We start from the raw sequence: 26,859 nt of genomic DNA, 5'->3' as shown, positions 1-26,859 counted from the left end.
CATAAGCACTCACTGATTCCTACGTCTACACACACATTCACTCATTCACCCATACAATCACTCATACATACAGTCACTTATTATTACAACACTATCATATGCACTCGTACACCTATGCAGACAGTCACACACTGCCACTCATCCATGGAGTTACTCACACACCAAGCCAGTCCTGTAAAGAATCAATCACACTTCCATTTCTTCATCTATACAGTTAAACACAGAACACCATACTTCAGTGACATCACTGATGACATCACTAATGACATCTGAAATGACATCACTGATGACATCTCAAATGACATCACTGATGACATCATGACACACCAATACCAGTTACTACATACACACTCACTGATTCGTACGTCTACACACACATTCACTCATTCACCCATACAATTACTCATACATACAGTCACTTATTATTAGAACACTATCATATGCACTCATACACCTAGTCAGTCCTGTGAAGAATCAATCACACTTCGATTTCCTCATCTATAGTTAAACACAGAACACCATACTTTTCACACATATACTAACACATACTTACTCTCTTATACAATCACTGATACAAGTACACATTGATATGCACAGAGTCACACACCTCCCAGCCAGCCACACACACACTCAGTCTTCCATACATCCAGTCATTCTTCAATATGTAAAACGTATTTAAACTTTACAAAAACACACAGACACTAGATGATGTCATCAGTGATGTCATTTGAGATGTCATCAGTGATGTCACTGACCATGTCATGAATGATGTAATATGTGACATCATCAGCAGTGGATTGCGGGTGCGCGATATATAGTTAGTGCAACTAACTATATATGGAATTTCAATGGTTTTGTGTGAGTAAAATAAGGTTTTCTAAATGCTAATTCCTAACTATATATGGTCTATAACCTATGGTTTTTTCAGTGAATATATATATATATATTTCTTTACTGAACGATATTACTTCTATGTCTACTCATATGTGGGAGGAGTTTCGTTTTTCACCAGTATTTAACCACTTATGTCTCTGGGTCTTGTCATGTGATCAAGTCCGGTTTTCCGGACGAAACGCGTCATGCCGCCATCCCCATTGATGGAATAAAGCACACTATTTTCTTCTAAACTCCTTGGTTTGTGGTCTGTACCTGGCTGCGTCCGTTGCTGTTGGTGTTCGGCGCCTCAGGATTGTGGATTTCTATATATATATATATATATATATATGTATATATTCTATTGGTGACTAGGTTAAAACTAGTCCCTCTTAGGAATCTTTCTTACTCTCACTGCTTCCTGCTCTCTCTGGGCCCGTATCAGTTCTGAACTGGCAGAGAGTGAGGATCACGTATGAATGAGCTCAAAATGGCGTCAGTGTTAGACGGGGGTACATTTACTGTAAGTTGTGTTCAAAGTTGCAGAATCAATTTGAAGGCAGTGATTAAAGAACCAATTCTGGGCATACCTTGGTCTCTGTTTCCAGTGATGGTTCTGCAGGTAATGTGCATTTGGTTCTGTTGGGCAGACAAGTTAATCAGAGGGTTCCGCTCATTGCAGCCACCCTCTACCGCCTTCAGCTCCACACCTGTCAGAGGAGGAAATAAACTAGCGTTAAGAACGACAAGTCAACGGAAGCAGAGATCTGTCACCAAACTGTGCTGCTGTAGGAGCTTCACTCAGGTCTATTGAAGTACATTAGATCCATGCTGTTGTCAGTCATTTCCCACTCCAGAGCTGCACACATAATCTAAAAGACGCGCCCACACCCACAGATACACACATATGGATACACACATGCAAAAACACGCACACACACTAACGCATGCATGCACACAAGAACAGACATATGCACACGGACACATGCACATACATTGTTAGAAAAAAGTCTTAAAACATTTTAGTTTCCCTATTGAGCTTTATTTCTGCTTCTCTCAGTTTATTGCAATCACTGTGTGGTAAGGAACTGTTAGATGAACAAATCATTTACAAAAACAAATTACACATACAAGTAGTAACATTAATCGGCATGCAAATGCACACAATTCTGAACAGGCACACACGTATACACACTATGCAAGGGCAATTCACAACTAATGCTTCTGATAACCAGGGCCGGCTTTAGGGCAGTGCGACTAGTGCAGCCGCACTGGGCGCTGACCTGTGCAGGGGGCGCCGACCTTAAGGGGGGGGGGCGCTGTGTTTAGCAATAGCTTATGATTGGAGAGATGAGGGGCACTTCTACCCGGTGGTAGAATCCGGAGAGGCGGTCATTGGGTGCGGGGGCACACAAAATTGTTGTAGCTCCGGGAGCCACCAGTGCTAAAGCCGGCCCTGCTGATAACTAACGCACCTGTTGATGTTCAATTATAGGTACCTCCCACCTTCCTCCAGCATACGAATTCGAATGCTTGACCATCATGATAATGGAGGGTCTGTTGGCTGTTTGTGGGCCAGCCACTAACTCATCAATCTGTCCAAATTTTTTTTTTTTTTCTGTAGGAGGTGTAGTGAGTCACCCACTTCCTATCATAAAGACCCTTATATGCAGTACACAACCCTACGTCCGGGCATGGCCGAAGATAAAAAATTGGTGATTGAATGCTCGGGTCACTCCCACACGAGACATCTAGAGGTGGTGGGTAGTTAATCGGGGGAGCTTGCCTGACACTGTCTTGCTGTCACCCCTGTTACAGGGGGTTTCTGTTATTAATGTCTTGAGAAGGGCTTTGTTGGCGGTTTCAAATCTTAGCATGTGACATTTACCATTCTAGTACTGAAGCCACAGGTCCCATCAAAACCGCCTCCATCCTGAATGCGACTCCATAGTTAGTTCCAGTCATAGGATCTTCAAGAAGCTGCAACATTAGGGAGGTTCTTGCATTTGCAATCACTGGTCCTTACTTAATTTCCCACTCAATGGACCTCAATTTGATCTGCAGTAGCTTTGCCTCTTGTGAAACCGGGACCCAACAGTCTATGAGAGGAAGCCTGACCTTCAAGAAGTAGTGATGCTAATATATTGGAACAGCTCAGTAAGCGTGCCTGCATTATCAGCTCAAGCAGCCAACTCGTGAAAGTAAAGCCCTTGCAAGGAATATATTGTTGCTGAATCGTGATATGTATCAAGTCCTCCTTTAAGGACCTGTCTGCCAGAGCTCAGTTCAACATAATGTAACGTTCCAAATACAATATACAGAGAGAAAAGCTTGGGGTCAGGGCCCTTGTGCCATTCACTTGTTTGGACAAGTCCCATTCAGGCATTGGCCTGGTGAGTTCTACAGCTGCCGTGGCATTTTATGAATGTTTACATTTTTTCATATACATTTTCCATTTTTTATTGGTGACTAGGTATAAAGTAGCGCCTCTTGGGAATCTTCCATGGCCACCTTCCTGGCACTCACTCTCTCCCACCTTCTCTGTGACTCTTTTACCACTGGCTCCCTCACTCTCTCCATGCCTTCAGAGCCTTTGTGTTCCTGGCAGGATGCTATGTCCTGCTGCTTCCGCACCCACAAAAGCAGCTTCCACTATCATGAGGCCAACAGAGTGACCTCAGCTCCAGGTCCTGCTTCCTCATCCCACCCACTCCATCTGTTTCACCCACTGCCAATGGCATTACTTATTTCGCATGGTGGGACAGTGAATGCCAAATGGGTGGTCGGTGCTGCTCATCAGGCATTCGATGTCCCACTATGCATTGCAGTGGATCTGAATACTGGAAGGGAGGTAAATGATAGTGCAATCTGAGGAGCCAGAAGTCAGCTTTCTTCTGAAGCTGTCTGGTTACCGTGAGCTTGCAATCGTTCAGGTACTGGCACAACTCTGCAAAGCACTCACTCAAGATGTGCTCTCGCATAATTAAATGATACAGTCCATGCTAAGTTTTTACCCTAGTACCCTTCACTCCGCCACCCAGTGCCCCTCTAGATGAATTCACAAAATCCACCCAAGACTGGTGTGACAGCGTCTGGCTATCCCTTAACATTAGGCAATACTTTTCTGGGGTCAAATTGATTTTGTCTATGAGGGCCTCTCTCATAGGGGCAAATCAAACCTTGTCAGCTGCTCCTAAGGCCCATACTGTTTCCCTTTTCAATAATGGTCATGCGCGCCCCCACTCCTCCTATGCATGTGCAAGGCCACATCATATGCTGCAAACTATTTATCAATGTCATCCCTCACCACATAACTAGACACCAGTTCTTGGGATATTGACTCTTTGCTTACCTCTTTAGGCACTTTTGTATTGCTATCATCATCAGGTGCCCTCTGGACCTCAAGCCCATCTTGTACCGACTCCTTTCATGGGCCAGCAGGGCACTGTTTTCTTTCAAGACTCGTCTCTTCAGCAACCATAAAGGTGATACACAAGAAATATCTTGGCATCCTGTTCTGTCCCATTCAAGTGTGCCCTAAGTGTTACATGTGGCGGAACAGTACAAGCAAGCAGGATTTGACACTGTAGTGTCCCAAGATGCCCACGGCCCCCACTCTTATTATTCTGTGGTGTTCAGATGAGTCATCTCTGCCCAATTTGGGTCAGTCTATTATTTGGTCCTGTGGAGAATTTCACACATCATTTCACACCTATTCAAGACTGAGCACAAGCTGAGAACTGGCAGAACCTTATGCTAATTAGCCTCCTGCAAGTTCAGGCCGGTAAAAGGGAACTTTCTAAAAGTTACTTTTCCTTAATATTTATTACATATATGATTTTGATTTTTAATATCTGTTAAAAACAGTTGTAGTTGTTTAATTATTTTCAAGATGGTCCCATTCTTGGGATACAGTATTATTATTTTAGTCTGTACTCTGGATTTCTACACAGGAGCCTAGAAAAACAGAGAAGCAATGGCAGCTCTGAATCTCATTATGCACGGCCAGAATAATTTCTGCTGTTTCTCCAGCCCTGATTTACCATTACCAATGGTCCCATTCATTTAGGGAGAAAAGGAACAACATGAACTATAAGATTTGGGGAGTCACATTCAGAAATTAGACATACTGTGTTGATTCCTGCATGTCTCTCCAAAACAGTCTGCCCAGAGCCTTTGCCGATGGAATATAACTTATCAGCAGTATCCCCCAGAACTAAAAACTCCAGGCCCAATGGAGTTAACAGGCCACTCATAATTAGGTCTCCAAGCTTTGTTGGCCCTCAGCTCTTGTACTATCTCTAAAGAGCTCATAGTTAATGAAAACTCCAATGACAGAGCAATTTTAGGTAAAATGAACATGCAAACTCATTCTCTCAAGAGGATTATGGCACAGCCCTTTAATTTCTCAGGAAGAGTTTGAGAAGATATACAGGTGGTAGGGTTCTGCCATTTTGGAGATAGGCTAATCGGGAAAATAACCTAATTTCCATGCATCAGTCAAATATAGAAATTTGGCTCTTATGATCATTTGCATCAGGGGCATGAACTTTATTCATATATTGTAAATATACTAGCCAGACCACTAAATGTTGTTTTAGCAGTCCAAACTCCATCCTAATTTGGGACTGAACTGCTAATTTAGCTCAATTTTATGGCTGAGCGGACACATCTGCATAATGCATCAGCAATCCAAACAGTTGTATTACCCCGATATAACAATACCCTGGTAAAAATTTAGTATGAACCACCCTCACAAAGGTTATAGTGACAACACCCCTTTGTAAAATGTAAGCGCCATATGAAGTCTTTTTTAGGTAACTCTGAACCTTTTGGTATTAAAAAGCAATCAAGGAAACCTCTTCCCTCAATCTATCCTTTAATAGGGAGGTTAATAGATTGGTTCCTAGGCAGTTCCTATTTTACTCTGTCGAACCAAAGCAAATAATCTGTCTTTTAAAAAGAAGGAGAGCGAGATGGAAAGCTTCCCAAAAGAAATCCCAGTTTGAGCAGAAATGGATGACACTAAGGGCCATATTATCAATCTATCAAGTGATGTTCACTCACTGATAGACCACTACCTTGACTCTATGAATACAATAGTCAATGAAGTCGCCCCACTGCAATTGAAGAGAGTCTCCACCAAAATTTCTAACCCCTGGTATGATGACAGACTCAATGACGACAGGCGTACTATGCGAATGGCAGAGCGCACATGGAGATCGGACCCTTCAGCACTGCACCTCAAAAGGCTTAAGAACAAGAGAAATGCCTACTTCAGGAAAATAAAGCGCACAAAATCGGACTTCTTCAGCCGCCAGTTGGACCAAGCAAAAAACAGGCCAAGAAAGCTGTTCGAACTAATCAAGACCCAAACGAAGACACAACCCTTACAATCAAACAGTGCAACAAGCGACACCCCACACTGTGAAGCCTTCTCTGCCTTCTTTAAGCTAAAGACTGACAACATAAGAAATGACCTCATCATGGATGTAAGCCGATTCCCCAGTCACACCAGAATGTCTAACACTCAACCTAAAAACAAGGCATCATGGCTGTACTTCGATACCTACTCGGAAGAAGCAATACACAAACTGCTCTGCACCTTGAAGCCCTCTAATCACCTCACAGACCCTCTACCGGCTAATGCTGTAAAAGACTTCATCCCCTTGCTCCTCCCTCTCTGGACCAAAATCATCAACAGCTCCCTACAACAAGGCCTCATCCCAGACTCCCTTAAGGTGGGGCAAGTCACGCCTATACTCAAGAAACCTACAGCTGATCCGTCTGACCTAAACAATTACCGGCCCATCACCAATATCCCCACCCTGGCCAAACTGCTGGAGAAATGTGTCCAACTCCAACTAACAAAACACATTGATCAATTTGACCTCCTCAACCCTCATCAATCAGGATTCCGAGCGAAACATAGCACAGAAACAGCTATGACACACATAATTGATGACGCCCTCCAAATTCTTGATCGCAATGAGTCCTGCCTCCTCATCCTTCTTGACCTCTCTTCAGCATTTGACACGGTCAAACATGAGAACCTGCTGGAGCTGCTAAGCACTAGAATGGGTCTATCGGGAACTGTTCTCAAATGGTTTTCGTCCTTCCTTCACAACCGATCTCAGAAGTTCAAGATCAACAATGTGCTATCTACACCCGTGCCTGCAGATCTAGGTGTTCCACAAGGATCCTCCATCTCCCCCACACTGTTCAACCTCGTCATGGAACCGCTCGCCACCCTGCTCCAAGCCTCCAGTCCAATTCCATATGTACGCCGACGACACACAACTTTACCTAAAGCTACAATCCCCGGAAGATATCAAACATCTGAATTCCACGCTTATCAACACTCAATCTTGGCTGGCCGATAATCACCTCAAACTAAATGCTCTGAAAACTGAGTTCCTACTCATCTCACCCCCGGCGAAAATTTCCACCACCCAAACGTGGCTCAATAACCTAACAGCACTCAATGTCCAACCTACCATCGTGGACTCGGCGAAATCCCTAGGCATCACACTCAACGCCAAGCTCAACATGCAGCAGCACGTTAGCAAAGCCACAAAAGGGGCTAATTTCCAAATCAACACACTGAGGAAAATCAAACCCTTCCTCCCTGCCGAAGACTTCCGAACTGCTGTGCAAGCTTTAGTCATCCCTCGAATAGACTACGGAATTGTGGCCCTCAGCGGACTCCCGCTATCCACAACAGCACCCTTAAGAGCCTCCCTGAACGCTGCCGCGAGACTCATTACTGGCTCAAGAAAACATTCGCATATATCCCCAGATTTAAAGTCTCTAAAATGGCTGCCTTTTGAAGCCAGAATACAGCTAAAAATTGCAGTTATGACACACGCGGGCGTGCACCACAATGCACCCAACTACCTCGCTCAAAAGTTGTCTATATCAGGAGGTTCGAGATCCAATAGAAGTGCTACAAATCTACTCCTGAAACCCCGTAGATTCCGGAAAGAGAAAACATACAAGCGCTCCTTCTCGGGAATGGCACCCAGGATCTGGAATGCGCTCCCTCCTGAAACCAGGCTTATCTCCTCCACTGCACTCTTCAAGAAAGAGGTGAAAACCATCCTTCTGGCCAAGATCTCCTGAACCTTATAGGTGCTGGATCAGAGACTCTGCATTGTTTTGTTTCACTGTTCACTTTGTCCTCTGGCACTATACTTCTACTTGGTGGGGATACCACTACGTTACTCTCTCACTACCGACCAATATATATTACACCTTGGTTTACTGATTCACTCTCCCGATGCCCCCACTCTGTGTTCTCTCTATACTAGGACATTGGTATAAGCCATCCACGCACCCAAGGTGCACCTGAACACCTAGGTAGTGGGATCAATGACTTGTGCTGTCGTATATTATTTGTTTACCTGATTGTATTTTGATATGTTTTATGTATGTTATTATTATCCTACCATGTTAGTGACTATTATACTGCTCCCACTATCTCTGTTCACCCCTACTGCCCCTGCCCTCTCTCCGTGTGAACGCTCTGATATCTGTAAGGATCTTGTTCGCGCTATATAAAACTTTGAATAAATAAATAAATAAATCAAGAAGGGTGATAACATTATCGCTGCTTTAGCGGCAGATTTCTGCCGCTAAAGCGGCGATAAGGGGCTTGATAATATGCCCTTGTGAATTCCCATAGAAGCCCAGGTTCTAGTGTGAACCTGGGCTTCTATGGGAATTCAAAAGAGCATATTATCAAGCCCCTTATCGCCGCTTTAGCGACAGTTTCCTGTCGCTAAAGCGACGCTAATGTTATCCCCCTTCTTGATAATATGGCCCAGGTGAGTCTGTAAAAACAAGGGATGCAAAAAAGATTTTGGGTGGTGATTGCGAATGGCTATGGCGATAGACTGAGGTCAATGCTAATTCTATTCAAAGAAGACATTTGGCTTAACTCTATATCGGAGTTGTATGCTCCAAACCCTGTTGTTTTTGATTCTTCTTTACTATTTGATGCGCCCCCTGTAGTAAATATTCACATTTTTCAACTCCTTAAACAAAACATTTAGGGGCATATTATCAATAAATAGCAATATTTATGGCTAAGTAGGGTTAGCTGCAATTTTTTTATCCCCGCGTATCACCGGATTTTATTGCTGAGATAACGTGCTATTAGCAACGTTTATCTCAAAAGCGACAAAATTTCCGGCGATAGTGGCGAAATCCGTGAATATGGCTGAGAATACAGTGATATTCAAGCATTATCGCTAACAGCGTCTTAGCCATTATATCCACCTCCCATTGGATATAATGGCTAAGAACTGGTCTGAGCAGGCGTTAGTTTTGGGAGATACTCGCGCTTAGCGCGAATATTTCCATCGCTACGCCTGTGTTGGTATTAGGCGATAGCGATGTTAGCGACTGCTTTTAGTCGCTAACAGGTTGGGTACGCCCACTTTGCATGTCATTAGCGATAAATATCGCTGACATCCAAAGCGGGCCCCAAACCGCTTGCTATCGCCTACAAGCTGTCGCTAACTGCTGTTAGGGACAGCTTGCTAATAGGGCGATAGAATTATCACAGTTTAGCGGCCGAAAACAGCCGCTACAGTGGCGATAATTTCCTATCGCCCCCCTTGATATTATGCCCCTTAATGTTTTCATTGAAGTGCAAGATCGTCGGGCTATGGGACCCAATCAGATCCCAATAACTGCGATGAAGAAGGAAGGTAGGTTTTGGTCAATTTTTTAACATCTTTATTTCGTTTTGTCATATTCATGGAGTTATCCCAAAATCTTTGACAGGGAGCATTATTGTACCCTTACATGAGAAGGGTTCCTAGAACTCCCCGAATAATATATGGCAGATAGCCTTACTCGATTCTGCCCTTACTTGATTCTGCCGGCAAAATCTTTGCTAGAAGCATCCTTGAACATCTACAAGACTTGGTAACAGAAGTGGAGATCATCCCCATGGAATAGGTTTTAAGAGAAATTATAGTGCCTTGGATAATATTGTCATGTTACAAATGATTGCTGAAAAATATGACTCTACCGAGCCATATTTGACTAGGTAGACACACATTTATGGAACAAATTGTCAAATGTAGGTATGCCTGAGAATGTATTATGTTTAATTATTGCTCTGCGTACCTGTATATGGTGCAAGGTGCTCCTATGGTGATAATCGAGGCCTATCACCTCGAATTAATACAAAAAAGGGCCTTAAACAGGGTTGCATGGTGCCCCCTTTATTGTTTTCTTTATATTTATTTGATGTACCCCAATTTGTGAGCAACTGTAAGGGCGATTCACTGAGTATAAGGGATTGTTTGATTTCCTGTTCATATATATATTAATTTTGACCTGACTCAAAAGAGGTTACAAAATCGTCTGACCTGCCTTTAACAGCATGCAAATCTCCTTTATTTAAAAATGAATATGGCGTAAAGCAAGGTGATGATTTTTAAAGGGAACAAGCACAGGGAAAAAATACATTTTCCTGGAAATTAGGAAATAACATTTTAGAATCTGTGAAATTTTATTTCTAGTTCCTTAAACAAGAAAGCCTATATTCAACATGTTTCCAGCAAGGCGATTCGATTCTAAAACGTTATTCGATCTTCCAGTTCAGATCATAAAAGTACATAAACAAAATTACACAAAACATATAGAAAACATTATATAAACATTCTCAGTTCATTTTTATAAAAAAATGCCCGAGCAAGGCAATTTCCCAAGTTAATGCTCTAAGATCCTTTTATAATGCCCTTGGCCATGTGCATGTCTCACAACTTTTATTGGTTTATCAGTTAAAAGTTCCTCCAACTCTTTTATAAGCAACTGAAACAATGGAAGTGAATGAGTGGGTTTTTATGGACTCAATAGAAGGTAAATCCTACAAAAGCTGTGTGATTTGAATACCTTAGCAACAGTACTTTTATTCAGGGATTAGCAGCAGTGCTCTGTTGGGGCTATCGGTCACTTAAGGGTATAGTCTTGAAATATGTATAGGGGAAAAGCAAAAGTCTGTTATTTTTTTAGAAATTTTCAACAAGCATTGATTATCTTCCATTTAAAACAGGATACCATGGAGGGAAAGTCAAATCTACAATTAAAACGTAGGCTAAAAGAGCAAGTGGGTAGTATTAGTGTAAGCCTTAACATTGATTTCTCTTTAGAAAAGGATAAGTACAAATTCATTATCTCATCACGCTCTCTGCAAAGACCGCCACCTTTTTTATGATGGAATATTGAACATGGAGAACAACGTTTCTTGTTGTTAATCAGACTAAGGGGTATATTATCAAGGAAGGCGTTAAAATTGTCGCTGGTTTAGCTGCAGAAAACTGCGGCTAAAGCGGCGATAAGGGGCTTGATAATATGCCCTGGAGAATTCCAATAGAAGCCCATGTTCACTCCAGAACATGGATGTTGGACTTGGCCCTTTTGGCAGGTTCACCCCTGAACTTTTTGCCTTTTAATATCACATAATGGTAGTAAAGTGCGTGCGCTCTCTGAGTGCATGTGGTGAGATTGGCCTGCCCTCCCATAAGAATGCATAGGGGATATGAGTGTCCATGGTAATTCAAGATGTGAGAGGAGTGCAGGGGCGAGTTTGGTATGTGCGAACTCGTGAGATTAAATGCTTCCCAACGGTGTTCACAGATTTATTGTGTCTAGTGGAGAAGTGCCACTTTTAGAAGTTGGCATTTATGTGTGCAGTGTCTGACTGCCTGATGTGAATTGTATGTCTGGCTTGTGATTGACAGGGGCTGGCTGGTGTGCTTGGCTCCAGGAGCCAGGATGAGTCTGCCCGGTGGTGAATAGGGAGATCTTCATGTAGATGGGAGGGAGGAGTTGCACCTGGGACCTGAATAGGGCTGGGCCTTCCCTCCACAATGCTGCCTCCACCCCCATGCGGTGCGTCTGATGTCCCTGGCCAGTCCTGTGAATAGAGGAGAGGAGCTGAGCAAGACAAAGTGCTCAAGTGCTCCTGAACCAGTTGTATCTGGTTCTCTCCTAGCCCTGTGCTGTGTCACAAAGGGGAAATGGTGTATATAAGAAGGGGCTGTGACACCATGTAAAGGTTCTCTTTTTGAATCCTGACAGAGGGGGGCTTGCTGCTAGTGGGGCGCAGGAGCGACCGCCATGGGGGCTGCCTCCTTGGCTGGAGTGCCCTGTGTGCTGGCCCCTGGGCCCTACATTGCCCCCTTGATGCCTCCAAAACTCCTGGGAGCTTTTTCTTTCCTATGACTTTCCCAGGACCTGATGCTGCTTCTGTGCGCCCTGGGAGCGCTGAGGTTTTGTTTTTATTATGCCCTGAGGTTGGAGTGTTTGCCACCCCCTGATACAGTGTTTGGTTTCCCATAGATCATCCCCTGACGAAGGGACATCGTCCCGAAATGCATTGGGATTTGGGACCTTGTTAAATGAACTCGTGGATATTGACATTGTGATGAATCACTGTTGAATTACATTGAAGTCTATATGATTGAAATATATGACAATGGATTAAATATTCTACTTTGAATAACAATCTTTGGAATTGGATTGAACTTGTATTGAATTATACTGACATCGAAGGGTAATACCCATCGAGGAGCACCGCTAGGATTTGGTAAAAAAAAAAAAAAAACACACCCTCACCCTCACACCCCCACATTACTATTGCCTAAATATTTTACCATTGCAATATAAAATAGGTGCTTGGGAAAATCTTCCAATAAAAGACAGACTTTGTGGTTTATGTAATAATAATAAGAATAATAATAAGAAGAAGAATATGGAAGACTTAAATCATATAACTTTTTTTTGTCCAGGGTTGCAGTTTCTGACTGTTATTTCTAAAACCTTTGTTTGTACAGTCAAATGCCCGTACTATGGAAGAAGCTCGTCAATTGCTATTTTTTTCCAAAGAATGAAATCTGTTGCTATAAAAATCTTTTTTAATGAGTTTTAAGGATTTGTAGTGAATTGTTTTTAAGAATTTTCTTTCTTGTATTATTAATGAAGCTTGTTAATTTTCCCTTTTTTCATGTAATGAAACAGTTTTTCAAATTGTTTGAATGACTTGATGAACTTATGTGGCTCTCCTAGGAGATCCAAAACTTATAATAAAAACATATATAAACTTGTAATGACCGGATGGGAAGGACAAGGTATACGCTGTTTATCTCAAAAACGGATCCTGTAACTTAGTTTTAAGACAACTTTGGTTGGGCCTATAGCTTACCATTCGATTTACCCTAAGACCCAGATAATTTTAGTACTGTTTTACCTCCAGCCTACCTTGGCCCAGATGCCAACTGAAGTGGCCACTATTCTGTCCAAACATCATTATTTTAGTCTGCGATTTATTTACTTTTAGGTGGTTTTGACACACACACACACACACATATATATATATTTACCACAGGATTATGTTGTGTTATAAAGTCATTCATCACAATGAGGTACATATTACTTAAAACATCCTCATCTCTAATTGTAAGTCATGGTGAGAAAACCACTTTCTCCCGTATATAAAATTCATTAGTATCAAGAAGAACTTATGATACAAACAAATAGGACCTCTGGGGTGGTCACAGGAAGGAACTCTGGAAGTCAGCAGTGGAGAGAGGGCAGGATATAAGCTCCTCATATCTGCTGATCCAATGCTTGTCATTCCGACTTCCTGGAGGAGTTTCCTGAGACTAAGCCGTTCCTGTTTGTACGTCTGGCTCTCCTCGGCTCGCTTAAAGGCGCTGAGAGTGCTGCATTTCCTTCAACTATCGTGCCGGCAGTGGTTTTCATTGCCGCCCTCTTTTGTTTGTTTTCACCAGCGCTTCTGGGTTCCGCGCTTTCCTTCATCATTCCAGATTCTTTATCATTTCCTCAGCTGGCTCTGGTTTCAGTCTACACCGGTAGTCCTGCTTCCTTTTGATTACGGAGGCGAGTCTGAAGGCTACACTATTCCGGCTTCCTGCTACTTCAGTCAGGTCGGCTCATGTGGCAGAACAAGGAGCCTTCGTGTGACCGGAACAGATATGTGGAAGGAGTGCCCGACATTCCTATTTATTCATTTTACTGTGGACTCTATCTGCAGTTACAGCCTTTTCCCTTTGGTCACAAAAATGATCAGTTAAGTGGCAGTGGTATCCCTTCGTGTGAGCACTGTTATAAGGATTATGGCTCTCTCAGTTTGACAATGTTTCTAGTGCTGGGTGTTTGCTGTTAACTACATTTTGATGATACAAGGTACTCCTACATCTATTTCTTATGATGTATGCTGGGAATGTGAGTATGCGTGTGTCAGTGGGAGAGGGGTACTAGAGAACAGGGTAACTATTTATGTGCCTGAGTGCTTATCCTTGTCTCCTCTCTTGTACACAGGGTCTCTACACTCGAGTAGAGGTTCCTCTGGGTCCTGGGGGTCGGTCGTATCACTGAGAGGTTCAGACCAGCACCTCTTCGAGTCCCTTTTCCCCGCCCGCTTTCTATCAGGGTAGTGAGTTTGTCTTTTATTCCCCGTGTAACAGCGTATAGGGGAGGAGGAGATCTGGCAGCTCTCCATCATCCCTGCTGGTCGTCTTAGCAGGTTAGTGGCAATTCTGTCTACCAGTCCCGACACTCACGGAGTCCCTCAGTGAGTGGGAAAGCTCTCATAATTCCTTAAGGACGGCATTTCCACAGTCGGTATTATGATGTCGGTTTCTGACAGCCTTTTCATTTCGGCCTTTCAGACATGGAAAGGCTGTTGGAAAGTGACATTGGGGGCCCCTAGCAGGGCCCCCTTCTACCATGGCTGTACGCATTTGTGCCCCCATAAACATTCCTCACCTTCGTGAGCTAAACGAAATTCGTTTCGCTTTCAGTATTTCAAAGCACACGCTGGTCTCCATGAACGAAATCAGCCCCCACTGCAGTGAAATCAGGCAGCAGCTCGGCAGCATTCCAAACTGCCCGGTAGCCAGTCCGGCCCTGGCCAGAAGATACACACATGATTATGCTTAATAGCTGTATATACCTGTTATGCAGTTGTCTCTGACTGCACTTGAATTCAGGTACACCCAAATGATAACAGTCTGAAAAATGTTGTTCTTGTCATATTTTGCACCAAATAATAGATCATTGTACCACATTGATAAATTACACATATTCAGGTACCTCTATTCATTTATCACAATCACTAATAATAATTTGTGTATAATCTCTCCATATCATATTGACAATAATCATAATATCATAAGGTGGCTTATTATAATACACTTTCATGTCATGGTTTTTATGGTTCAGCATAAACAATTATATCCCCTCTAAACTTACTGTTCTCTAATTCAAACCTCGTTTAATGTCTCACACTCGCTAACTCTGACGGGGATTAACCAAATATTATAGCCTCTGCATGTCTAAGAGCATTTCTTGGCACCATACCCTACAAAGTAAGCAGGATATACAAACATCACTGGACATTCTAGTAAACGGCCAAGACCTTGAGGAAAAATCCAATTCTTAAACAAACTTGTCACCCATTCTGGAGCGGATGGCATGCCTTGATCGTAAACAAGCCAGCATGAAGCTCTACTACTTACATTCAAGATGGCGATCATGTTTCACTTAGGTTCGTGATTCACAAAAAGGGAAGGGAGTGTGGGGTCCGAGGAGATTTAGAGATCTGTGAGGGTTAGCTCCCCAACCGAGGTAAATATCGCACACAAGAAACCCTTTGGTCTAGGAATGAAATAAACTGTCACAGGGGTGACCTAGCTATAATGGGGTATCCCTTTAAAAGTTCGAAATCCCTCACCCATCAAAGGTGCCATTCTTCATTATTGGGAGTTTCCTCATGCCGGGGATTGCCTAGCCATGGCATGAGCTACAACCGCCTCACTGAGAGGGAGGAGCTCAGGGATGTTTTGTATTGAAAGTAAGGTATACTAAATACCACAACGATGAGCTCAAGGTCAGTGGGGAAAGCCGCGCAAAGGGATTTAGTCCTTTAAATGGATAACCCATTATAGGTAGGTCACCCCGTGACAGTTTCTTTCATTCCTAGACCCAAAAGTTTCTTGTTTGTGATATATTCACTTAGGTTCATGGCAAGTACCTGGTACTAGATGAGTTGAGAAATCATCAGACCACATACACTTTATAAGCCTTTATTGTGTTTTCACAGTTACTACTTTTGTGCAGCGATTGTACTCTTGATTGACACTCAGCCACTTTAAAACGGTTTAAAGTTGGTACGTTTTTCTTGATACTCATGAGTTTCTAATACAATGAGCAAGTGGATTTCCCACAAAGACGTGCAACTAAAAATGATGATGTCTCAGGTACTATGTACCTCATTGTACTGAATAACTTTATATAATGTCCATTAATGTCTAAAGCAGTATTTAGGGCAATAATGTTTACATGTATATTTCGACTGTATGGAACTCCTAAGTTGTGATGTAGTAGTCTGGGAGTGGCTGTTCTTCTGTTCCCTGCTGAACTGTAGGCTTTGAAAACTAAGACAACACAAAACAATCATACCTCCAGCTAGTGACAAGAAATATCAAACAGCCCGAGGACCATGGTCTATAATATGTTAAAGCCAACAATTAATGGAATTCAACAAGACAGGGAAAAGTAAAGTTTGAAGAACACCTTCAGCATAAAATGTGATCAAAGTGGGATGAACAATTTGTACATACCGAACTGTTCAGTTTCAATTCTCTTACTTCCATTTCCATCCAGTTTGGAAAGGGAAGCTAAAATTGTGCTCTGAATGGTTTCTATGATGACTGTTGCTATGGTAGAGCGATTCTGGCTGCTTAGATTGGCTGAAACAGAAATTTGCTCCAAAACCCGGCTGAAGTCTTCAGTCACTTTCTGTGAAAAGATATAAAGGTCTATCAGAAGCTGATTTAGTAAATATCTTTATGATAGTTCCACTCTGTCATTAGATTCTCAGTTTGGGATCATACTTCTCAAAAGAGTGACAGGTCAGAAGTGCAAACTACGTGATTTTGAGTGATGATGACAATCATGATAGTTCTCAAAAGTTAGATCTTGGTGTGCACTAAAACAATGCTGCAGAAGTCCTCAAATAGTTCAGATTTGAGAATTGTCAGATCATGTTCATATGTATACACTAAGAAGCCTATTCTGTGTGGATAGCACCCCTGCTCTGTATGTATGGGTCCTGGTGACTAGTGGCATTTCCGGTCTATTGTAGGTATCTAGTTTTAGGTCTATTCTTGAGGCTGTGATAGCCTAATGTAGGTTCAGATACTACCATAACAAGGGGGTGTAGTTGGGGCTACCTGCACTTGGTCTCATTTTGACTTGGCACCAAACCAGAGCTCACAACCTTAGATGATCAGAAGATTACTATAGCTCTCAATAAAACAGGAAAACAAGGTCAGAAAGATTGTATGTTTTCAGCTGTCAGAGAAAGATATTTTGTATGGTCTGGTGAAACAATTTGGGGGGCTCTTTTCTGCAGAGAGCATCCTGTAGAATGGGTGCTTCTAGCCAGTTACACGGCTGTGTCATTGCTAATTCTTTTTTTTTTAAAATAACATCCTTTGCTTTGCCATGCAAACTGTTTTTGTTACATTCTGAGATCCTTATATATCTAAATATTGAATATCAGCAATGATTTGACCTGCGTTGTTAAAACTGTGCCAGAGAGTTATTTTTGGAGCAGTATGTTGGTCTTAATGTGCATTAACAGAGCTGTGTATGAGTGTCTGATGGGGAATTCCAAGTGTGCTACCTATAAGGACCTGCCAGTCAAAATACTTTATTCGGTTAGTTAAAACCATAAAAATACATACAATAAAATCAAACCTATGCATAAAATCATCCTACATGAATAATCATTCTTAAAATCTCATTTATAAAAATAACACAACATATACATGATAAAAAATCACAACACGACAGTTCATACATAAACAGCTACAACAAAAAAATGTGCAATACTAAAACATTCAAGAGGACTGGCTAACATCTGGAGATAAATTAATGACAGTCTTGCTTGAAAAAAGCCTTTGTCTTTTTGTCATGGTAACGTAAAGCATTGGCGGAGAGAGCAGTAGTGATCACAGAACATCATAAAATGCAGTGTGTCCTGGGTAGAGAAATTATCACAGGGACAAGGGTCCAATTCATCAACCACATGCCACCCTTGGGGTTCAGCAAACAAATAACGTAAGAGATTTAATCGGAACCTTGTTAGGAGGAAGCAATGGTAGGGAATTGTAATTACAGTTAGATATGGCTCTAGTAGCGGTGATGTTTTTAATAAAATATGGGCCCATACAACATGTATACGAAGCTCCCATTCTTCTCTTTCCGCATTCATTATAGACAAATATTGTTTTTGGCCGAGCTCAGATCTCTTTTTACTAAACCATTTGGGATTCAAACAGATCAGGGCGCCCATGTTTCTCCGCTAGAGCCTTAATATAGCAGAGCCAAGGAATATTATTCGCACTCTCCAAGATCAGGCAATCTATGGCTATATTGTGATTCAATTCTACTTCCGGATTAGTCCACCTCCTTATCCAATGCAATAATGAAGCCAATGCCACCTGGTCAGAGACGTATCCTACCCCCAGTTCCTGATGGACAATGTAGGATAATAAAGACTTAAGGACAGAAAGCAGATTTCTCAAAAAACTATTCTCCACTATTTTGAGGTCTCCAGACTCCTTGTATCCCCAAATATGTGACCCATAACAGGTGATGGCGATACACTTTGCATTGTAAATGTTTAACATGGCTTGAATCGGTTTCCCCCTACCTTTTAACAAAGTCAAGAACTGCAACTGGAGCTCTTGACACAGCATTTCTCTCTGCTTTTCTTTGCGGGACCAGTTGCCCTTTTTATCAAACAAGACCCCCAAATTGGCAAAGGTAGTAACCCTTATAATTTCTTGACCTTCCCCATAGTGAGCTATCTGTTTCTTGGTTCCGGAGCCCATGATCATTGCATGTCACTTAACAAGGTTGGTATTTAAATCTAATGACGCCATGAAGTCTACAAAGAGTGAAGCAGACGCTGTAGCCCTATAGCTGCCCTTGCTAGTAACACTGCATCATCCACATAAAGAAGCGCAGGAATTAACTGAGTACCTGCCCGGGGAATATCTTTACTGGCTGTGCATAAAACCGGGCCCAAATTATTAATATATAGCGTGAACAGCAGTGGAGCTAATATGTACCCCTGTCTAACACCCCTATGTACCTTTATAGTTGAAGAGAGAGAGACTGCCCATCTTGTTATATTTGACAGCGGCAGAAAGGTCCCTATGGAGCTAATCCACCCCTATGTAATCAATATAACCAGAGTTTTCATCTACTCACTCGGTTGAATGCTGATGAAAAGACCATAAAGGCTCAAAACATTGACCCTCTTTTAGCTACAGTGTATTTTCAAACTATCAGCTATATATTGAGGCACTGGTCTATGGCACCCTTTCCTATTCTAAAACCTTACTGTAGATTGGAGGGTACATTCTTTTATTCTAACCATTCAGACAGTTTAGCAAGTACAATTCCTCCTAAAACTTTAACTGCTGAATAAATTAGAGATATTAGCCTGTAGCACCGTGGGTCATATCGGGAAACATCCTTTACAACACAACTTTTACCACGCAGTGCCTTTACGACGCATTGCGCTGGGGGGTGCTCTAGGATAGGGAATAGGTTTAATTTACTATCCAACACCTTCCCTACTATCCACGGGGACTGGAGTTGGAATAGTAAATTAAACTATTCACTATCCAGCGCCCCAAAGCACTATGCGTTGTAAAGGCATGCGTTGTAAAAACCGCGTTGTAAAGGCATGCGTGGTAAAAGCATGCGTTGTAATGTCATACATCCGTCATATCTTACTCCTTTCTTGAAAACTGGGATGATAGTGGACACTGATCAGGAAGTTGGTAAACTAGTCGTACACACTGCATTAAAAACATGTTTCAGGATTCTAGACTACATTGGGAGATTTAGTTTAAATAGGTCAGCTGGAACACTGTCTGGGCTGGGATCTTTATTAATTGAAATTATTAAGATAGCCTCAGTAACTTGTTCTTCAGTAAAAACCATGGCATGCCTACCACCAGCAAATGCTGGGTCAGAAGGGGTAGCCGCATCTATGGGATTGCCAAAAATACTCTGAAAATGTGTTACCCAAATATCTGTGGGTATGGAGCAATCAATTGGTCTATTACTAGGCCCCCCCAAAAAAGGATTAATTACAATCTCCCAGATCAGGGCACTATTCCTTAAGACATTTGTACGCAGTAAGTCATTCCAGGCTTCTGTTTTAATTTATTTTTTCCAGATTTCAAGGGTTTGCTTGAAGGATTTCCTTCCCTTAATTATCTTTACTTTATCCTAGGTTACTTGCTTCAGAGCTTTTAATAGCTTTTGATGGCCCTCTCAACACTTGTGATCTTTGTATAGTGAACATATTCATGTTCACTATACAAAGATCTTGACAGCCAACGCGTTTCGTCCCTTTGCTGGACGTCATCAGGGCTGCAAAGAAAAATAATAACATTTACATAAGTGCACAAATCAACATTACTCTTATATACACGAAGCAATTCAAATGCATTATTTTACATAATTTATATGTGCAAGAAACCATTCAAATACATTGTTTTACAATGACCTGCCTATATCCGTTCTAAACTTAATTGCCCAGGATAATAACAATCAGTTACTCCCATATCAAGATTATCCTCATATACAAATGAAAGTTATATTTTCAATAATTCAACCCAGTTATTGTTGGTCCTAATTGTTATTTAGTTATGTATACACAGTACACTCAAAATTAATTACTTCCTGAAAATATGTGCTTATTCATAGAAATCTCTATACTTAAGAATTCCAAATCACAATGTCTATAAATTGGCACATACCTAGATTACAAATCTGTGCTTTTCACCCATTTTTTCACTGTCTTGAGCCCACGCTCACCCTAAAGTTTATATTATATTTCCCACACTGCCCACCATGTCGTATGCGCAAGCTCATTAATCATCATATTTAACGGGTGATTTCCGCAGTCGATCTTTGATTTTCTTGCCGACGACCATAGACTCGCCATAGTCTTTTTCTTTTGTCAATTGTCATGTGATCCACCACATGACCGGAATTATTTCAAAATAGTAAAGCGCGGCCGGTTATTTTCGTGCCGTCGTTACTGAAGACGAGCAACGGACCCGAGCACGTCCTAAACTTCCTTTCCAGGTTAGTTCACAATAACGGACAGGTTAACATTTTTTTGGACGTTACGCCCTAGCTGCCAACAATCATATTCTAACCGAGCCTTACCTTTTCTTCTCCACAGATCGTAATAATCACACAGAAAAAGGCATGTAAGTGACCCTTCGTTTCTATTACTTTAATCACCCCGGGTGAACACAACCGTCACACTCCCCAGCAGCACACTTCGAGAACCCTGTTTATATGTTTGTTTTCATGTTTGCTCATATTACAATGTTTATCTCGCAAGATGACATATTGCAATGATAGCGTTTATGTTATAATTGTTTTACCCCACAGTAATGGTACTCTATTACGTTTTGCAGTGTCGATTCCCTGATGAAGGGCATGACCTAAATGCCCGAAATGCATTGGATAAATTGTAATGACATTGCCTGAAGGATAAAAATGTTTTGAAAGCCGTAAAAGGATAACTAAGTATGCTTACAATCCACAAGTTAAAGTGTTGATGAAATAAAAAACACACTAACAATCTACTTAACGGAGTGGAAGTCTTTTTCAAAGGAAGACAACAAAATGTGTGCCCGTAAAGGGATGACTCTAGAGATCCTCTAGTCTCACTTCTCCTTTTATTAAATAAACCAGATGCTATGCTGTAGGATTTGAAAATGTGCAATTTTATAAACAAAAACCTATTAAGCTCTAATCTATAACTGAATGGCTGTTATCCCACCAACAAACGCTTTTCCCTACCCGAAGGATGACGCTAAGCTTTTGTCTTGACCATGTGGCAAATTGAGTTCATTACGTTCAGATCCTGGACTGAGGCATCTGGCACTCTCTCGGTTACCACAAAGAGTTACACTTTTATAAGATCAGCCTATTCACACCATTGCTGTCAAGCTGTGCTGCACCCAATGATGAAACCTTATTGGCTTATATTGGCTTATATGTCTGCGTGAATCCTAGACCAAAGATCAAGGTGCTGTAGAAAACTACTCAAGGAAATTCTCTGGGTTAATACAGGCAACCAGTACTCCTTGTTTTCGAGGCGGTCCATGCACAGATCAAGCTCTAGCTCCGAAAATATTTAAGTTAAGTGTATGTGCTTTTGAGAGCTGTCTTGGAAGCAGGCGCACTACTCTGCTCTGCACCTGTGCACCTGTTATGATATGGTCCCTGGTTCTCTTGTAATCCAGTGCCAAGTCACAAGATAGATGCAAAAAGAACAATTGCTGGACCAAATGCTGAATAATGCCAAACATTCATCCTCAGTACAGAGATCTGGGCCTATATCCATCGTTTTTTTTGCTCACCATGCCATTCCAGTTTGTTGCCAGCCATATGCAAATCAATCTTGACCCTGCTCCCCATGGGAACAGTCCAGCCCGAACTGCCAGGCCAGGTCCTCTCTGGACCGGAAACAAGCATCTTGGGACTAGTATCGTGGTAACGCCCCCTCAGCAGTCAGGCTATCTTGACTCCACTGGCATGGAGAGCACAGGACCCACTTCTCTGCATACCCGTCCCACTCGGGGCAGCAAATGCAAAAAGAACAATTGATGGACGGAATGCTGAGCAATTTCAAACATTCACCCCCAGTACAGAGATCTGGGCCTTAATCCATTGTTGCTTTTGCTCACCACGCCATTCCAGTTTGTTCCCAGCCATATGCAAATCAGTCTTAACCCTGCTCCCCATGGGAACAGTCCAGCCCAAACTGCCAGGTCAGGTCCTCCCTGGACCGGAAACAAGCATCCTGGGATCGTTTACAAGGTAACACCCCTCATCAGCCAGGCTAGCTTGACTCCAGTGGCATGGAGAGCACGGGACCCATGGCAGGGAATACCCGTTCCACTTGGGAAACAGCCATTACATTACATGCGCTACGACGCATGCGAATAATATGAGGTTGTTACAACGACCGCATTGTTACATCGCAGTACATTACAACGTAAGTCTTTACATCAACTTGCTGTAGGGGGTGCACTAACCTAAGGAATAGTATAATTTACTATTCCAACACCTTCCCTACTGTTGGGCAGACTGGAGTTGGAATAGTAAATTATACTATTCCTAAGTCCAGCGGGCCCCCTACAGCAAGTCAATGTAATGACTTGCGTTGTAATGTACTGCGATGTAACAATGCGGTTGTTGTAACAAACACATTGTAATCGCATGCGTTGTAAACACATGCGATGTAAGGTGCTATATTCATCCCACTCTGGGGGACAAATGCAAAAAGAGTCGCAGGATAGCCCACTGCACAACAAGCAGTTTATTAAAGAGAATGTGCCTTCCTATCATGACAGTAAAATACATATATCAAAAAATTTGAAAGAATCTCCCTAACCAAATAAGATTGTCAAGACATAGCCATAATGAATTTTGCAAAAACGCATCACTGTACTAATTTTGCAATACAATTTTTCTCGCCTCAAGGCATTGTCAAGGCCATGATTAGACCATACTAATTTTCTGAATGGGCTCCAGGTAAGGTTTGCAGTGGCTGATTAAAATTCCCAAATGTAATCTAATGTGTTATTGCAGTCTAGAAAAACACCTCTGATGTGTGGGAACCTGTATCAGTCAAGTCAAATGAGCCCACATGAAAGCATAGAGTCAGTGTTAGTACCACTTATAAAAGACCTCTGAATGTTTGTATTTAGGGCTGGTGTAGCTGGACATATTTGTTCTGGTCTATCTAATGTATATTATACCATTGACAACCAGCTCTCCTATCTGAGATGAAAGTACTAGGGCATTGTCATTCTTTTTTTGTGGTAGTAAGCAGCTGTCAGACAATCTGTCTTCCTCCTTCGTGGTTAACATTCTACATTATGATATCCCAAAGAACTATGTATTTATTTATTTTAATCTTCAATGCTTTCCTCATGACACACACATTTCACTTGGATTGGAGCACAATCAAGCCAGTCATTTGCTCATTTCAGTATTTGTTTACAGTAAGTTGATTATCTTTTGACAAGGACAGTCATCTGCTGAAATTAGCACTGAAAAGGCTCTGTTCTAGGTAACCTACACAACACGAAGGCGTTCAGGAATTGGGACCTCATTAGGATCAACAAAATAGGGGACCTTTGGGTGAAAAGGGAGGTTCTTTCCTTCGCACAATTACAAGAGACATACAGCATGGCGACAACTGAAATCTACAGATACACACAAATCAGACACTTGCTCATGAGCTTATTCCCCCAGAGACACAACTACCGGAAACCTCACCTTTAGAAGACAGACTCCTCACTGACCACATGCAAAAAAAGGCTAACCTACCGGACCCCACGGCGACCCTGCGGGAACGCTGGCAGTCAAACCTAGGGAAATTGAAGACTCAGACTGGCAAGATGTGCTGGCATCGCCACATCAGGGAGCGATCTCATCTCAGCTCAAACTAATACAGCTCAAGGTCCTACATCACATGTACTACTCTTGCACTACTATGCATAAATTGGGGCGGGCGCCCGACGCACTGTGTATAAGACAATGCGGACTTCCAGGAACATTCTATCACATCATATGGGAATGCCCACGACTTCAAACCTACTTGGAAATTGACATGAGCGTGATCTCACGGTTGGGGGGGGGGGTAAGATGAGATGGCGAGCCAGATCCCAGGAGATGCCTCCTCAACATCGGGGAGCCCACAGATCTGAATCTAAGGGTACAGGATTGGGTGACACTAGGAATGACGAAAGCGAAGCGGAACATAGCAAGGGACTGGGGCTCAGGTGTGGTCCCCACATACCAACAATGGAGAAACTACATAGATATAGCAAGGGTGGCCGAAAGAGCAGTGTATACTCACAGAGGATGCCCCAAGAAGTGGTCTAGAATATGGGGAAAATGGAACGAGTTTAGAGAGCATATATTCGAACCCCCACAGATAGACTCAAGCCCGGACATCAGCCCATTGCAATAGCAACAAAAGTAACTGATTGGTAGCTACCCTACAATGCATTCAGTCGGGATGGGAGAGGAGACAAACGATCTTTGTGTATTTGTATGAGCGAACAAAATGGTTATTTTATTGTATAAAAATGCATAATGGTATTTGCAAAAAGGATGTAAACCGAAAACAAGTGGATAATGTTGAGTTTTATCTTGAAAATGCAATAAAATGTATACAAAAAATAAAAAAAGAAAAGGCTCTGTTTTTTGGGGGGAATGAATTGATGAACCCCACACCCTACCTTAGCCTACTGTAGAATTGCTTTACCCAACGTTGGACTCAAAGGCAACTGTGGTGAGGCAATCACAATTCTCATCTACACCATTCCTGGGTACCATCCTTCTGAAGTTTAATTAGAAAATGCAGCAACGTATGACCTCCCTAATCCAGCTATTTTAGTACCTACATCCACACACAAATTCAGCCCACCACAATAGTGATTTATACCACCTCTTGCTTATCCAATTAATCCAATATAAAGGCCAACACACACTTTGTAAATAGGTCCTTATAGAGGGTTTGTGTTTCACCGGCCTGCAAGTGTTTCCCTGATGTTATTGTTGCCTTCCATTACTGGGAACACATCTGGAACACCCTGCTGGACTTGGGAACAAGGAGGGGGAGAGTCTGATGGGGAATTCAGAGCCCAGAATCCCCTCCTAATGCAATCTGAGCCCTATTAGCACTAAATTAAGCGTGCTGCAATCCTGCATCGCGGGACGTCCCCAGGCAAAGCCTGGGCCAAGGGTGGGCCTGTCTGCACCAGTCAGTGACTGGCAGAGGTGGGGCTGGGCTGGGTCCCCATCTTTCAATCATCAACTTAGTCCAGGTATGGGTAAGTGAAAATCCACCTTTAAATTCTGAAATTGTACCTCAAAAATTTCTTATCTTACATCTTATGTGGGAGCCCTGTGTGAGGAAATCCAGAGTGCTGAGAAGAAGCTGGAACTGGAGCAGGAAAAGCATCACCTAGGGTGGCCAAGCAGCATGCAAAAGGAGGGCTGGTTGTGGAATCTAAGCAGCCCGATGGTCCGGGCGGATCTGTACTAAGTGAGCCCTCATCAAGGACATTAACTACAGTGGAAGATAACCACATCCTTTCAAACTAAAGGTAAATGCCACTTGTGAATCCAGCAATTTAATCTACGGGATAAGATGCCCATGTGGAAAGATGTATGTGGGAAAAACAGAACGTCGCATCAAGGTGCGACTAACTGAACATAAATCCAACATTCGACTGAAGAATACAAAATCAGCCCTATCATCGCACTTTGTAGAAGAACATCACAATGTTTCTCAAGTCAAGTTTATCATCCTAGAAACTGTTCAGAAAATTGAGGGGAGAGACAATTCTAAACACCTACTCAGAAGAGAGAACTACTGGATTCAAAAACTTTCCACCCAAAAACCGATGGGTTTGAATGAAAGAATCGAATTTTCTTGTTACTTGTAACTAATTGCTCCGCAGACCGCACCTTGTGAATACTGTGTTCGTTAATAATCATATCTGACACGTACAACACTATGTTCATTGTACCCCTACATTTTATTGTAATTTTTGTCACCTACCAGTGGCTCTATCTGCAAAACCAGACCACTTGCACACCGACACTACACAGGTTCGAGCCCCGATGGGTCCACAACACTTTTTCTACTTTTCTCCCATTTTTTCACTGTCTTGAGCCCACGCTCACCCTAAAGTTTATATTATATTTCCCACACTGCCCACCATGTCGTATGCGCAAGCTCATTAATCATCATATTTAACGGGTGATTTCCGCAGTCGATCTTTGATTTTCTTGCCGATAACCATAGACTCG

General features: G+C 42.3%; 1 protein-coding gene across 1 annotated transcript in view; it reads right to left on the bottom strand.

The window, feature by feature from the left end:
- Nucleotides 1-26,859, bottom strand: part of LOC144828072 (adhesion G protein-coupled receptor E3-like) — a 359,420-nt gene that overhangs the window by 138,541 nt on the left and 194,020 nt on the right. The window contains exons 8-9 of the mRNA XM_078686209.1: nucleotides 16,536-16,713; nucleotides 1,464-1,583 (exon numbers count right to left, since the gene is read on the bottom strand). Coding sequence (XP_078542335.1) covers nucleotides 1,464-1,583; nucleotides 16,536-16,713 — 298 coding nt within the window. The remainder of the gene's footprint in view (nucleotides 1-1,463; nucleotides 1,584-16,535; nucleotides 16,714-26,859) is intronic.

The sequence above is a fragment of the Lissotriton helveticus genome, chromosome 4_1 (genome assembly GCF_964261635.1).
Source record: "Lissotriton helveticus chromosome 4_1, aLisHel1.1, whole genome shotgun sequence".
NCBI lineage: Eukaryota > Metazoa > Chordata > Amphibia > Caudata > Salamandridae > Lissotriton > Lissotriton helveticus.
This window is presented reverse-complemented; position numbering and strand designations above follow the sequence as displayed.